The 14,326-nt window shown below is 57.6% G+C and overlaps 1 protein-coding gene across 4 annotated transcripts; it reads right to left on the bottom strand.

Annotated features, from left to right (window-relative positions):
* Nucleotides 1-2,183: 2,183 nt before the first annotated feature.
* On the bottom strand, nucleotides 2,184-9,521 carry LOC124243267 (zinc finger and SCAN domain-containing protein 2). 4 transcript variants are annotated; one of them, XM_046668888.1, is made up of 3 exons: nucleotides 9,334-9,521; nucleotides 6,154-7,052; nucleotides 2,184-4,504 (listed from the first exon to the last, which is right to left on the bottom strand). In XM_046668888.1, the coding sequence occupies exon 2, from the start codon at nucleotides 7,022-7,024 to the stop codon at nucleotides 6,413-6,415; it is 612 nt and encodes a 203-aa protein (XP_046524844.1). In that variant the 5' UTR covers nucleotides 7,025-7,052; nucleotides 9,334-9,521; the 3' UTR covers nucleotides 2,184-4,504; nucleotides 6,154-6,412. The 4 variants fall into 4 exon arrangements, with proteins under 4 accessions (XP_046524844.1, XP_046524845.1, XP_046524847.1 ...); XM_046668889.1 differs by having other exon boundaries at nucleotides 9,276-9,349; XM_046668891.1 differs by lacking the exon at nucleotides 9,334-9,521 and adding an exon at nucleotides 8,754-8,813.
* Between the last annotated feature and the right edge of the window lie 4,805 nt (nucleotides 9,522-14,326).

Genomic DNA, 14,326 nt, shown 5'->3' with positions numbered 1-14,326 from the left:
TCCTCTGTGTGCAAGACGCTTGGAGTGTGTATTCGTCGGAGACATTGCCTTAGGTCAGAGTCCCTAGAAGCAGAGCCTGAGACGAGGATTCTGTTCAAGGGAACAAGACCTGTTGGGAAGTGCTCTCTGGAGAGGAGTGGGAAGCAGGATGGGGCAGGGAAAGGGGCCAGTGATGTGGTCTCAGCTGGAGACTAGCATCGTCGGATCCCTCAGGGAGTTCTGGGCACAGAGAACTTCAGAGCTGCCCCCCCCCCCCCCGCCATATCAGCAGCACTCATCTGCAGAGGTGGGGGTGGGCTGGGGGCAGCCCCCAGGCTAGGCAGCTGGGAACCACCAGCAGCTTGGAAAGGGGATCTGGCAAAGCCTTGTCCACCGCAGGCATCTCGCACCTGGGCATGCTTAGGGTGAGGAAAGTGAGGCTTAGTGATGTTTTGAAGAGGGTCTTAGGAGGGTGGAGAGGGGAACAGGGAGGGTGTACAGACAGGGTGGAGGAAACGCCCTGGGCAAGGGGCCTGCTTTCTCCTCCAGGACCGGCCCTTTCCTGGGCCTTTCTCTCCTGTACTGTGTTCTGTACTGATGGTAAATTCCCGTAAAACCAGGCTGGGCAGGCCAGGTCAGGACGGGCACTGATGATGCATGCTCCTGTCCCCACGGGGTGACCATGGGCCAGACCCTGGACCCTGGACCCTGGCAGAGGCAGTGTATTCTTTCCACATCCCACAAGCCTGCCTAAGAAAAGTGTCACTCCTCCCTTTAGGTGGTAGAGTTGATGGAACGTCTGAGTCAAAAGGCCACCAGAGAGGTGGAAAAGTGAGTCAGAGCAGAGTAACTGCCTCACGATTCCCTGAGGATCTGGTTAAAATGCGGTTCCTGACCCAGAGGCTGGAGTGGGGCTGCGATTTTGCATTTAAAACAAGCTCCCAGGTGATGCAACACTGCTGGTCAGTAGCAGGGGCATTGGTCTGCCACCTGGAACCCACTCATCCGCCTTGTTGCCTCTGGTTTTCCCTGGAGAATCTTTCCTTCCCCCACTCACAGACTGCGGACTCCAGCTGGGGTGACCCCTCGGCAGCAGCGTGTGCCCACGCCTGGCCATTCTGAACACTGCACACCCCCGCCTGGTGCAGCGACTGGTCTGGTGACAGAAATCGACCGATTCAGGCCCACGAGTCAGCCCTGAAACTGGTTCAGACCGTCAGGGGAAGAACGGAGCCTGGGCAGGCAGAGGACTGAGCTGCTGCCCGCTTCTTCCTGCCCCGCCAGCCAGGGAGGCAGCCAACACGAGGGACAACAGAGTCAAAGTGGGGCTAGTCCCGGGGTCCCCATTGAGCCACTGCTCCTCTCAGTTACATGAGGACCGTTCCCCTTTGTGGGGTCAGTCAGTGTGAGGTGAACAAGAGTCCTGCTGCTGCACCCCTCCCCCCCTCAGCAGAGCCAGGTTTCAAGGTCCCTGTCCTCCAGTTACCACCGCTTGGGACACTCCTTGGCTGATAGAGACAATTGATGCAGCCCCAAATCTGGGTCAAAGAGCAAGGCACAGAAGGAAGGTTCTGAAGTGAGCCTCGGCCATGATCGGGCCCAGCCCCTCACCAAAAAACAAGAGGGAAGTCACTCAACCCAAGTCTCACGGCTGCTGGGCTGCCTGACATAGACTCCACTCTCCAGCACCAGAAGAGACGGGGCTGTGAAATGAAGTGGTCCGCTGCCAGGCAGGCCCTCCTCGAGGTAGGAGGAGCAGGAATTATTTTCCCCGTGTCACAGATAACACTGAACTCAGGAGACACACGCGACTGGCCGAGACGGCTCGGTGAAGCCGGGCCAGCACTGCAGCTGGATGTCTTCCAACTCGTGCCGTCTTAGCCACCCAACTCTCAGGTACCCATGGGACTCAACCCCCAGGTTCTCAGCAGGTCTGGCCTCACTGTGGGCTGAGTAGGCAGCTGGGGATACTTCAAGAGGCCTACTATCCGCTACCCACATCCAGGTGGCAGCCATTCTCCAGACTGGAGGGTGGGGGCAGCAGAAGGTAATTCATTGCTGTGCCCTTTAGCTATGCTCCCTCCAGCCTTTGGCCACCGTGAGTTACCTTGAACAGAACTCCTCAAGAAATGATGGAGGCAAGCTAGAGGCACGGCCTGCTCCCAGCTGAGCCCCAAATGACCACTCCTCACACCAGCTCTTGTCAAGAGAATGTTTATTCCACTTGGTCATCTCCAGCAGGTGTCTGTGACCTATGGAAACATCCAGCCTGGAGGAGCATTTACGCACACTCCTGCATAACCAGGGGGGTCCTCCTGTCCCAATGCCCCAAGCAGGAGAGGACCTGAGGCCTCCTATGGCCATTATTGCCTCAGGGGAGCCAGCCCACAGCCCAGTAAAATGTACCCACTAATGAGCTCACGTGCCCTCTCCCCTTTCACACCTCCCAGCACCGGCCACCCCTCAACCTCCAGCACCTGACCCATTAGCCAGTCGACAAGTATTTCCTGAGTGTTACGGGCCCAGCCTTGTGCCAGACCCTTGTCCTCCAGGACCCCACAGTCTCATTGGACAGTCAAGACGCGCGCGCGTGCGCGCACACACACACACACAAAACTGGAGTGTAAGACACGGTGCTGTTCAGAGAAGGAAGGGGGAATGCGGGCTAGACAGTCAGGGAAGCTGGGCCCTGGTGGAGAAGAGGGTGGGCAGGGCGGAGGGGAGGAGGGGCACATTTCAGAGCAATACCAGGGAAGGCAGAGGCAGGACACAGACGGCACAGTCACAGGGGAGGGAGGAGACAGCCGACAATCAGCAGAGAAGTGCATCTGTGAGGTCCCCTCCAGGTTGGCCAAGGATAAAAGGAAGTGGAAGCTCCTGGAGCACAGAGCGCTGCTCTTTCTGTGCTCCCCCTAGAGCGGTCTGTTATCCCAGGACGAGGCGCATGGCAGACGGTCAGTAACAACCAGCCAAACTGCAACGGAGACGGGACAAGCAAGACCCCAGGGCAGGAACCCACAGGGGCCCGAGACGACCCTGACCGAACCCAGCCCAGCCCTGGGACCTCCCACCCAAACACAACTCCTCCGCACCCCCACAACTCACATCACTGGGATTGGATCTCAATTCCACGACTAAAGGCCTCTCTCCAGCCTAAGGGTTTCACTAAATGTAACCCACTTTCTTAAGTCTGGTTTTCATCAAAAACCCATCCTAGCCCTGGTCGGTCACACCTTTTCTGACGGGCGGTTCATTCTGGGGAGGCCAGGGGGCACTTCTGGGCTCCAGGCTGCCCTGAAGACCTGAGAAGTCCTCGCCCTGTTGTCGCTCCAGCACCCACCCCTCCACTTGTTCCGAGGGCACAGCAGAACTGTGGAGTCCGCCTCTGTCTCCACCTGGAGCCGGTGGCACGAGGAGCGAGGCTCCATCTTCCTCGGCAGCCTTCCCATCTCGTGCCCGGCTGAGGCCAAAGGCCGGCTCTGGCAGGAGGCAGGTCCACCTGGCTGTGGCTGCTGGAAGCAGAATTCCCTCTCCGGGGTAGGCTCGGCCCAAATTCATGCCTCTGCCCAGCGTCCACAGAGGTCCCAGCCCTCCCCACCACCTTCCCAGTGAGATCAGAGCCCAGGCCAGGAGCCCAGGGCTGCACCGTGAGAGCCAGCACCAGGTGACCAGAGCAAGCAACCCCAAAAACAGAGAAGAGCAAACCAGCCCAGGGAGCCTCCAGCAACGTCTGGGGAAGGGAAGGAAGATTCAGAAAGCTGCTGCCCTGTGCATTAGGTCTGGGAGAAGAGAGTGACCAGATGGGTCCCCTCCTCAGAATTCTTTATTCCTGAACAAGGAAAGGAGGGTCGGTGGGGGAGGGAAAAATGCTACTAGTTTGGTGCCCTGACCCCAGGCTCTGCATCAGGCAAAGAGAGCAGTGGGTGAGGCCCCGGGGCCCAGGTTCTCAGCCTGGAGTCCAGGAGCTCCCGACACTGCTTGGAGATTTGTGGTCTGCAGGAGTGTGTGTGTTTTCCTGGCGAGAAGGTTCCAAACCTTTGTCAGATTGTCGAAGGGCTTCACGCCCCCAAAAGTGTTAAGAACAATTGCTCTGAAAGGAGAGTGAAGCCTGTAAGTAGGGATCACACCGGGGTCAGGTTCTGCGTCTAGGGCCAGGTCTGCTCCGGACTTGCCGTGTTCTCCAAGGCCAGTCCCCTCCTGCCTCTGGGGGGCCAGGCAGGAGCAGAGAACCGTTTATCCACACAGGCACCGTCCCTGCTGAGGTCCGTGGCCAGGTGGCCAGGAAGAGCTCTTCTCTGGCTGCGTGCGACTTCCAACAGGTTCAGGGAGTTTTTCCACCAGGGCATGGACGCTGCCTCCAATTCCATGCTCCATCGCTCCTTCCGCCATCGCTGCAGGGCCCTCCCGAGGTAGGTTTTCTGAGGAGCATCCTCACGCTGGGGTGCAGGGCCCGTGGGGCCCCATTCCCAGTCTCTGTGCCCAGATATGCCTTGCACACTGCCCAGAGGTCCTGCCCCCTCCGCATCTGTTCAGAGACAGAGACCAGGGTCAGGTCTGGGGCTGTGACTCGGCCCCGCCCAGCCCCCCTCAGCCACCCCTCCGGGGCTAGGAGGGAGCAGTCAGCTGGGCCACCCTGCATCTGTCCAGGGCTTGGCCAGTCCTCTCAGCCCCTACCAAGCACTCAGGGATTATTAATCCCACTTGCAGATGAGACAGCTTGGGTTCAGGATATTCTGGTGACTGGCTCTAGATGTCTCAGGTCCCGGTTTAATCTCTTAATCTCTGCCATTAAGTACTAGTCCACATTACAACATCCTGGGGGTGACAGGCAGAGGGCAATGCTGGAGGAGCCATGAAGCTCTAAGGAAGAGCAGAGGGTAGGGTCTCCAGCACCCAGCAAGGACTGGCCATGGAGCCAGGGGCAGGTCTCCTCCAACCCCAGTTCCTTCCTCCTAACCCACTACCGGGGATCCCAGGTCCCCTCCAGGCACCCACACCAGCCAGTGACGCCCCTGCCCAGGCTCCTACCATGTGGTCCCTGGTCACATTTCCTCATCCTCAAAGCTCCATTTTCCCACGAGTAAGAGCCTCTCTTAAGGAGGGTCGAGTGGAGATGAAGGGTCTTGGGGTCCAGAACCCAAAGCGAAGCCCAGGCTTGCACCATTGTAGACTAAGTGCTAAGTGTGATTCAGGGCAGGCTTGCGGAAGCCTCAGTTTCCTCATCTGCCAGATGGCTGAGGAAGCCCAGGCCTGGGAGAGCCACCACGGAGTCAGAGGCCCCTCGGGCAAGCCCCGGCTCTCCCTTCTCACGGCGTGACCTTGGTCAAGCCCCTCTGCTGGGGGCCTCATTTTCTCTTGTTTGGATGACCCCAAGACCCTTGAGGCTCCTGCTCGTTCCACTTCCATCTGTCCCCCCAGTGCCTCCAGTTCTCCTTGAACAGCTCGTCTGACATCACTGTGCCATTCTCATTAAACATCTCGGTGTCCCCTGTCCCTGCCCGCAGAGTCCTCTGTAGGGCAAATAGGAGCCTCCACTATCAGACCCCCACCTCCGATGCCTCCTTCCACACCTTGCTCTCCCTAGGGCACCTCCATCATCCCCAAGACCCAGCTCAAACCATCAAACTGCCTTGGATGATGCTGTCACCTACCCCCCCTCCAAGAGCATTTTTTATCTGTCCCCCACGGTAGCCTGCATCGCCCTGTGTGAGCCCAGACATGACCTCAGGGACAGGGCCCTGTGTCTGTGCCTCCTCCGAGCGCCCAGCCCAGCCCAGCTCCTGGCACACAGGGTGCTCAGTGTTTCCAGATCAGTCACGTCACCCTCTCTTTCTAGTGATAGTAATTACTATCCTCACAACATCCCAGGGAGAAGTCCGTCATCTTTAGCCCCAACTTACAGATGGGCAACTTAGTTACGACTTGAAATAACTTTTCAAGGACACCAGATAGTAACTGCTGGAGCCAAGAGAGCTTGGGGGCTGCGGGTGGGTCTGGGGATTGTGGAGAGGAGCCCTCTCCAGGTCGCTTGCAACTCTTGACATTCTGGGAATGAAGGTCTGGTAAGAAGCTAGTCATAGGGAGACCTGCAAGCCCAGTAAGCCCCACCTTCCCCTCCTGTCCCCCCACCCCCAGCCTGAGAGGGGCTCCCGCCGGCCGTCATTCGGGTCTCACCTGCTCTAGGCCGGGAGAGCCTGAGGAGGAAAACCAACACAATGGCCCAAAGCAGGCGTATGCAGCCAGCCAGAGGGTCCTAGGGGCGGAGCGGAAGGAGGCGGCCCGAGCCTGGCAGCAGCCCACTCCTTCCAGACCCCAAGCCAGGCCTCCCCGTCTCCCGGGATCCCATCCAGCCGGGGCACCGCAGCCCAGCGCCATCTCCGGGGGTCACGAACGTGGCTCTGGGGCAGCAAACAGCCGGCAGGTGCGGCGCGCATCATAGCACGCGGCCTAAATGGGCCGCCTGGCCGTCGGGCCCGTGGCCGTGGCTGCGCTGGTGGGTCTTGAGCGAGCCCTCGCGCGCGAAGCTCTTGCCGCAGCGGGCGCAGAAGTAGGGCCGCCGCTCCCCGAACACGCCGGGCCGGCGCGGGTGCGGCGCGGGCATGCGCGCGTGCGTGCGCTGGTGGTTGAGCAGGAAGCGCGGCTCGCGGAAGCAGCGGCCGCACTGCGCGCACTGGTGCGGCTTCTCGCCGCTGTGGATGCGCTGGTGCGTGAGCAGGTTCTGCTTGAGGCTGAAGCAGCGCCCGCACTCGGGGCAGGGGAAGGGCCGCTCGCCGGTGTGGGTGCGCTGGTGCACCTCGAGGTTGTGCTTGACGCTGAAGGCCTTGCCGCACTCGGGGCACACGAAGGCGGCCGCGCGGCCTGCCCCAGCGTGCGCCTTCTGGTGCCGCACCAGGCTGGGCTGCTGCGAGAAGGTCTGGCCGCACAGCGGGCAGCGGTGGGGCTGCTCCTCCGCGGGGTGGTGGATGACCAGGCCTCGCTCGTCCCCCAGGCCCTCTTCCCCGTCCCCCGCAGGGGACCCGCCCCCGGAGGACGCCAGGTCGCTCATGGGCACTTCCAGCTGCAATCACCAGCCCCTGGGGAGGCAGAAGTGGAGAGAGGAGTCAGGGGGGACCCGAGGGTCAGCCAGTCTCCAGCCTCAGGGAGGACACCCCACTGGCCACTCACAGCTTCCAGCATGCGCCCTTCTACAGTCTTGTTCGAGCCAGTGTTCCCCTATGGAAATGCCCTTCTTTCTCCTCTACCCCTTAATCACATTCTGCCCTTCCTTCAGGCCCCTCTCAAGTGCCATCTCCTCCTGGAAGCCTTTCCTGACCCCTCCGAGCTTCGTGGCCCAACCCTGTGACCCTCACATCACGCTGCATGCGGGTCAGTCCTGCCGCCTCTGCCTCTCACCACACCCTGCGAGCCTTTTAAGGACTGAGTTGCCTTCCTTATCCCTGAGCACTGTACCTGCCACACAAAGCACTGAATAAACGCCGATGGGTAAGATTCAGGGGCTTCTGGTACTGTGAGTCATCCTGCACCAGGACATGCCATCCCTCCAACCAGATGCTCAAGGCGTGGTGGGGTATGGAGGTGCACCCCAATCTGGAGGGAAGGGTGGGGTCACCGGTGGTTTCAAGATATTTTTGCAAAGCTTAAAAGAAGAAACAAAACTCTGTACTTGAAAGTAACCTTATTAAATATTAAAAGCAGCAGCTCTTTTTTTTTTTTATCAAAATGAGGCATGCCTGTAAGAAGTCTGCAAGTCACTGAAGCAGAGTGTGAGCTCCCGGGGGCCAGTCTCAGCCTAAGTCCTGGCGTCCCCTCAGCAAAGCCTGGCCCAAGCTGAGCAACACCCCCAATGCTCAACAAACCCCCCAAGTTCAGCTCCATCCAGTTCATGCTAGTTCTCTAAGGATCCTCTTCCCCAGGGCACTGTGTTCCTCTTAAACTGTTTCCCATTGTCCTCACACAGTCCTGAGGAAGGGGCAGGGCTTATTGAGCACCACTCTATAGCTGGGGAAACTGAGGCTCAGTGAGGTCAACAGACTTGCCCAAGGTCACACAGCAAGGTGAGCCAGGACTAGGCCCTAAGTTTCCTGACTCACTGTCAAAAGCTCTTCTCAATATACTAGCTGCTCACCAACTAAACTCCCCTCAAAATACACACACACACACACACACACATACAAACACACACACACAAGACCACCACCACCATCCTGGCCTGCACAGAGCCATCCATTCCCAAAGGGCCACTGCTCTTGTAGGACACTGCTGGCTGCCACCAGCCCCATGCCTCCAAAAATCCTTAGGCTCCTGTGGAGCCCTGAGGCCTGCTCCAGAGCCAGATGAGCTGGCCACTCCCCTGCATTCCCCCACCCCCATCAGGGAAGCTTGGCCGTTCCCCTCGACCTCCATGCAGGCCTTCTCCACGCTTCCAGATCTCACTGCTTACTACCACCTCAGTCGATCTATCTGCAGAGTGGGGTCTCAGAGACACTCCCTCTGTCTCCCTCTACTCTCAGGCCAGGGTGGAGCACACATTCACCCTGGAGAAGGGGACGTGTTCTACTTGCAGTAGACCCCACCCACAAGCCTTTCCCCAGGCAGCTGCAGTGACATCTGCAAAGACAGATCATCTCGGTCCGTGGCCAATCTCAGCCTGGCCTCTAGGCAGCCTCCCCACTCTCCCCAGCTATACCCGACCAAGGCCCCGCCTGCCGCCGAGAGGGTCCAAGGCCATGGCCCCCCTGTCTCCCCCAAGTTCCTCCATCCCATCCCACACTCACAGCCCAGGCTGCGCCCCTCTTCCTCCGGTCTCCACGGTGGCTCTTTCCTCTAGAGTCTGCACTGCCCAACGCAAATACGGTAACTCTCCCGCAGCGACTCCCGCGCCCCCTCGCCGCCCCCATAAAGACAGCCAACCTCCTGCACCGCTGTTCTTATCAAATAGCTGCAAAAGAGCCGACCCCACCCACCCGACCCCCTGCGCACAACCTTGCCAACTCCTGGGGCTCGAGGGACCCTGGAGAAATATGGTAAACTCTGCGTCGCAACCCCACCCCCACGAAAATACGTAGGGCTGCCACCCTGCTGCCGCAACCCACCCCACCCCGCTGCAAGTCCCGGCTCCCTTAGGGAATTAATGCAACCCACCCCCCGCTCCCGCAGCGCCCCGGGGGAACCACGCCACCCTGGATAAATACGTAATTAAGTCGCGGCGCTCCCCACTCCCCGAAAGGGTCTGCGCGGCTCCCCGCAAATACGGTAGCGCACCCGCAGTGACCCGCCCCCAAGGGTCCAGCACTGGCCTCGGTAAATACGGTAATCTCCCGCCGCGGCCCCAGCCCGGCCCGGCCCGGGACTCACATGGCGCCGCCTCCCGAGCCCGCCGCCTCCTCCGCGGCGCCGCAGCCGCCAGCGTCGCCGCAGCCGCACAGCAGCCCCGTGAGGCTGGGAGGTCTAACTCTCCAACAACCTGGATGGCGGCAAACGGAGGGCTGCGAACGCTGCGCCCGCCCGGGCAGGAGAGGGAGCCAGGCGGCGGCCGGCGTGGAGGCAGAACCCCAACTCCCCCGGCTCCGCTGCCCCAGCCACTCCCATTTCAGGATCCCCGAGGCCCCAACTCAGCCGTTAGAGCCTCCTCCTCGCCTCCCTCATCCTAAGGCGGGGCGACCCCAGCCAGGCCCAAGAACTGCCCCCAGCGCGTAGGAAGCAGGGTCTGGGGCCGCCGGAGGGACAAAGCCTTTCCTTGCAGGAGAGAGAAGTGGGGTGAACGCAGGAGCCCCGGCTGCCGACCCTTTCTGAGCGGGGGTTTCCTGGGTGGGAGACGGCAGTCAAAGGGGCGGAATCAGAGCTGACAGCTTTCCAAAGCCCACCCTACTATAAGGCCCAGGTTATGTCACTGGGATATCAGGGAATGGAAGAAGAAATTACAGCACTGCTGTCTGCTCCTCCTCAGAATCGAACCCATTACGGTCAACCCACAGATATCCCATAAAAGAGCTGCTTATGACACCCAGGGGAAGCAGCTGGGTGAACAGGGCTGGGCTGCATTCCAGCTTCCAACTGTCATTTAGTAACAGCACCTTTTACCTATACATTAGTTCTCTTATTTCAAAGCCATCCGCATATATTATCTCACGCAAGCCTTCCAATAACCATGTGCTGTCTTGTTTATACAGGTATTATTATCCCATTTTATAGGTGGGAAAATAAAATAAAATTGAAACACAGAGTAGCTTCCCCCGGGACCCACAGCTCTAAGTGGCAGAGCCCAGATGAGAAGCCAGGCCCACCACCCAGTCCACTCTCCATGCAGCACTCTGGTACCTGGACCCCTAAGCAAAAACAGTGTGTCAACCGGGATTGGAAATCATAATCTCATCCAGGGTGAGAGAGTGCCTCAGAATTTACATTTGATAGATAAAGAAACTGAGGCCAGAGAGGGCAAGTGATTTTTTTAAAGTTAAAGGTGCTGGAGGAACATCAACTGGCCTTTTTCTCTGGGGCCCCTCGGCAGCTGCCAGGTGGAGGGAGCAGTTGGGACTGCACAGGGACCACAAGGCTCCTTACAGCAGACAGTGGATGTGGCTGTTGGGGTGGTGCTATCCCAGCCTCATGAGGACCCCCTGCAGTTCTGCAGGGGCCCAATGTGCCTTTCAGAGCCCGGAAGTGAAGAATTCCAGGTGGGGTCCACCTGGCAGCAAAGTCAATCGCTTACTCCCAACACCAGCCCTGAAGGTCGGGCCTGCCTGCTTTCACAGCTCGCTCTGCGCACCAGTCTATCCCAGCAGGTCCACTGGGGGTCACGCTCAGCCTCCCGAGGACCCACCCCAACCCCTACCCCCGTGCATATAAATGATCAGGGTTTTCAAAAGCAAAATCAATAACAGACTAGAGGATGTGGCCCATATTTTCAGCAGCGTTTTCTAGGTAAGCTGCACCAAAATAGAAAGGAAAGGAACCCAGCTGGGCTTGGGCAGCGTGGAGGGTACAGACAATAGCACCTAATACACACCCCAGCTCAGGAGGCGTCCATTCTCTGCTCTGCCACCAGATGACTTCTGCTGAGTCACTAGTTTCTCTGGTTGCATACACACACACACACCTCCCCCCATCTCCCCTGCCGTTCTCACGTGCTGTGGTGAACACAATAGAACGGCAAAGTGGAAACATTCTGCAAACGCAGACATGCTTCTGCATACAGAAGAGCCCGAGGCCCAAGTGGCCGTCACCACCACTCCTCGAGGCCCAAGTGACAGCTGGACTCTGGACCCTAACAAAGGCCTGGGCTGCTCACAGTCCGGGCGGCCAGAGAACAGCTGGCCCGTGGCTCCCTTGTGGGTAGGGGTGTGTACTGCTCACCAGAGCCCTGCCCAGGGCCCTGCACTGTGTTCCCTGCCCCCGCCCCTCCCCCTGGGGTGGGGGGCACAACAGATGGACAGACCATCACCCCATGTGCTGCCCTGCACAGCTCCAGACCGCTGCTCTCACAGATACCAGCCTGGCCATCCTCCAGCTCCTCCTGCTCGGCGCTGCATCCCCAGGGCTTCTGTGCTCAGCTGGGCCACCACCTCCCTGGTGACTAGCAAATCCCATCTCCCTGAATTGGACAGTGATCTCTAACATCCCTCTCCAGAGCATCTTGTAAGGCCTCAAATTGGGATTTAGCACCCCAGGGGATTTGTTTCCCCCAGGTTGTGAGCATCCAAAGGCAGGCACTGTGTTTTCAGCATCTCTGTGTCCCAGGTGCCCAGTATAAACTAGCCCCCGCCCCGACCAGTCAATGTCTGTTGAATAAATGTGCACGTCTGCAAGCCACACCTGAGAGCTGTGGAGGGAAAAGATGGCCCATGGCCAGCCAGTGTGCTAATGTAACGTAAGGCACGGGGAGGTGCAGGCAGAGCTCCAGCTCCAGCCACAGCTCCGAGGGCTGGGAGACACTGCAGGGACCCAGATGGAGCTGTGGGCTTTGGGTGTGAGGTCTCATCTTCTCCAAAGTCTTCTTTCCTTGAAATTAAAGCCCAAGACGTGACTTATGACATCAGTTCAGCCCAGCCCTTAAACTGCAGTGGGCTGCTTACTACTGGGGATAGTTAGTTTCTGATGGGGACCGAGCTCTTTGGGAAAGCCCTTTCCTTCTCTTCCGTAGCACAGCTTCCAATTCTACAAATGCGGGGCAAGTAGCCGACAAGGAGTTTATTAAAATCATGATTATGACTGCCCTCTATTGAGCGCTTGCTGTGTGCCAGGCACAATACTACATGTTTTACACAGGTGACTTGCCCCAGGTCCCACAGCTTAAATGGCAAAGCTAGAATTTAGCGCCAGAACTATCTGACTCTATCCACTATTCCCAACCACCAAAGTAAGCTCTTTCTAGATTTGGGGGGCAGGAGGGGGAGGCAGGGAGCTTCCTCTCAATAGGAGCAGTATTCTTAGGGTTATACTGTCCAATAGTCACCTGTGGCTATTTACATTTAAATTAATTAAAATCAAATAAAATTTAAAATTCAGTTCCTCAGCCTCACTAGCCACCTTTTAAGTGCTCAATAGCCACATGTGGCTGGTGGCTATGGTGCTGAACAGCACAAATATAGAAGATTTTCCTCATCACAAAAGCTCTACTGGACAGCACTGGTCTAGGGCACCTCCGCCTCCAGATCTGAGTAAGCAAGGAGACACCCTTCTCTTTTTAACCCAAGGGACAACCTACAGGACACCATTCATTTCCCTCTCTTCTCTGCCATGACCCACTAAAAGCCGTGATATGAGAGAACATACTATTTTTGGCCCCAACACTCCTCTTGCCAAAAGGTCACGGATATTTCTTTACCAAACTACTTAGAAAAAGTTCTCAGGCAGCATCCCCTACTCCCGCCAGGTGCTCTCTCCTTGTGGGTATACCTGTCCGCTGGCCTCACAGCCCGCTCTCCCTCGGGCAGCTCCCTGGGGCTGGGCAGTGGGGAACCAAACCCACCCAAGGAGGCTGGCCGCCTTGCCAGCTGACTTGAAGCTCGTGTTGCTTGCCAAAGGACAACCATTTTCCAGGGACCTAAGTCATTTCTCTTAGCTCCCAGCCTCCTCCTAACAAAAGAACACAAGGATGATGCCGTTCCAGGAACCCCAGCTCCACTAAGCTCATGTGGCCTGTTGGAAGCTTTGCTGTGGGTCCCCACCACAGACCTGCACTCACCTGGCCCTGGACAGGAAATAAGTCCTTTAAGATCTTGATTTATTTGCTCATGGTTGTTTTCTGTTCCCCTGTGCAACCCTTTAATCTCAGCACGCTCTGGAGTATTTTGGATTGTAAATCGCTAGGATAGCTCTAACCTTCTTATCTTTGATTTTATGGTGTGGCTCCTCCTAAATATTCTCTGACCCAGTTTTATTATTTGAAAATGAAAGAGAATGAAAACGGAGGTTGACAATGCCAGGCCATCCTTGGAGAAGCCTGTGATTGTGACAGAGGAAGAGGCTTGGCTAACAGGAGGCCTGGGACCTGCCGTCAATCTGCAACATGACCTGGCCAATTAACGCCACTGTCGCCATCCCCCTCTCCTAGGTCACTGCCCTGCCTAGGTCACTGACTCGTGGTGAGAGTAGATGAGATGGTGAATAAGAAAGCCTTGTTAAGAGAGCCAGGGCTGGGGACAATTTATTCAAGAGCTGACTACATGGATTGTTCCGAGCTGTGGGTATATTAAAATGATTTTCCACAAAGGTCCATGAGCTCCTCGAGCGTGAGGACCATGACTGCTATTGACTGAATTGTGTCCCCCGCAAGCTGATGTATTGAAGTCCTGCCCCACAGTGTGACGGCCTTTGGAGATAGGGCCTTTGGGAGGCAAGGAAGGTTAGATGGGGTCATGAGGGTGGGGTCACCTGATGAGATGAGTCCTTATGAGACGAGGAAGACAGACCAGAGTGCTCTCTCTCCCCCCACCTTGATCGTGGACTTCCCAGCCTCCGCACTGGGAGAAATCACTGTCTGCTGTGCAAGCACCCAATCTGTGGTATTTTGTTATGGCAGCCCGAGCCGAGGAAGACAGCGGCTTATTCATCACAGCATCCCTGAAGTCTGACACAGTGCCTGGCACACGGTAGCCTTGTGTAGTGAGTCAGTGCTGTGCCATCCCGACCTGGTCAATGGGACACACACCTCAGTAGTTCTTTACTCCAATAGACCCGGCCCCATCCCCACTGTGACCCAAAGCACCCATTTGTGAGAGGATCAGTCAGCTGGGGGTCAGTGAACAGGCATTCTCATGAGTTTCCACAGGGAGAAAAGCTGCCTTTAGGCCTGGGGTTACTGAGGTCCTACACACAACTGTTTGACTTGACCATTAAGCAGAAGCCC

This window comes from Equus quagga, chromosome 8, assembly GCF_021613505.1.
Source record: "Equus quagga isolate Etosha38 chromosome 8, UCLA_HA_Equagga_1.0, whole genome shotgun sequence".
Lineage (NCBI taxonomy): Eukaryota > Metazoa > Chordata > Mammalia > Perissodactyla > Equidae > Equus > Equus quagga.
The sequence above is the reverse complement of the archived record's forward strand: the minus strand, read 5'-3'. Positions and strand labels throughout refer to the sequence as shown.

Coding starts and splice junctions, on each gene's coding strand:
- LOC124243267 (XM_046668888.1), bottom strand. CDS start 7,024: ATGAGCGACCTGGCGTCCTCCGGGGGCGGGTCCCCTGCGGGGGACGGG.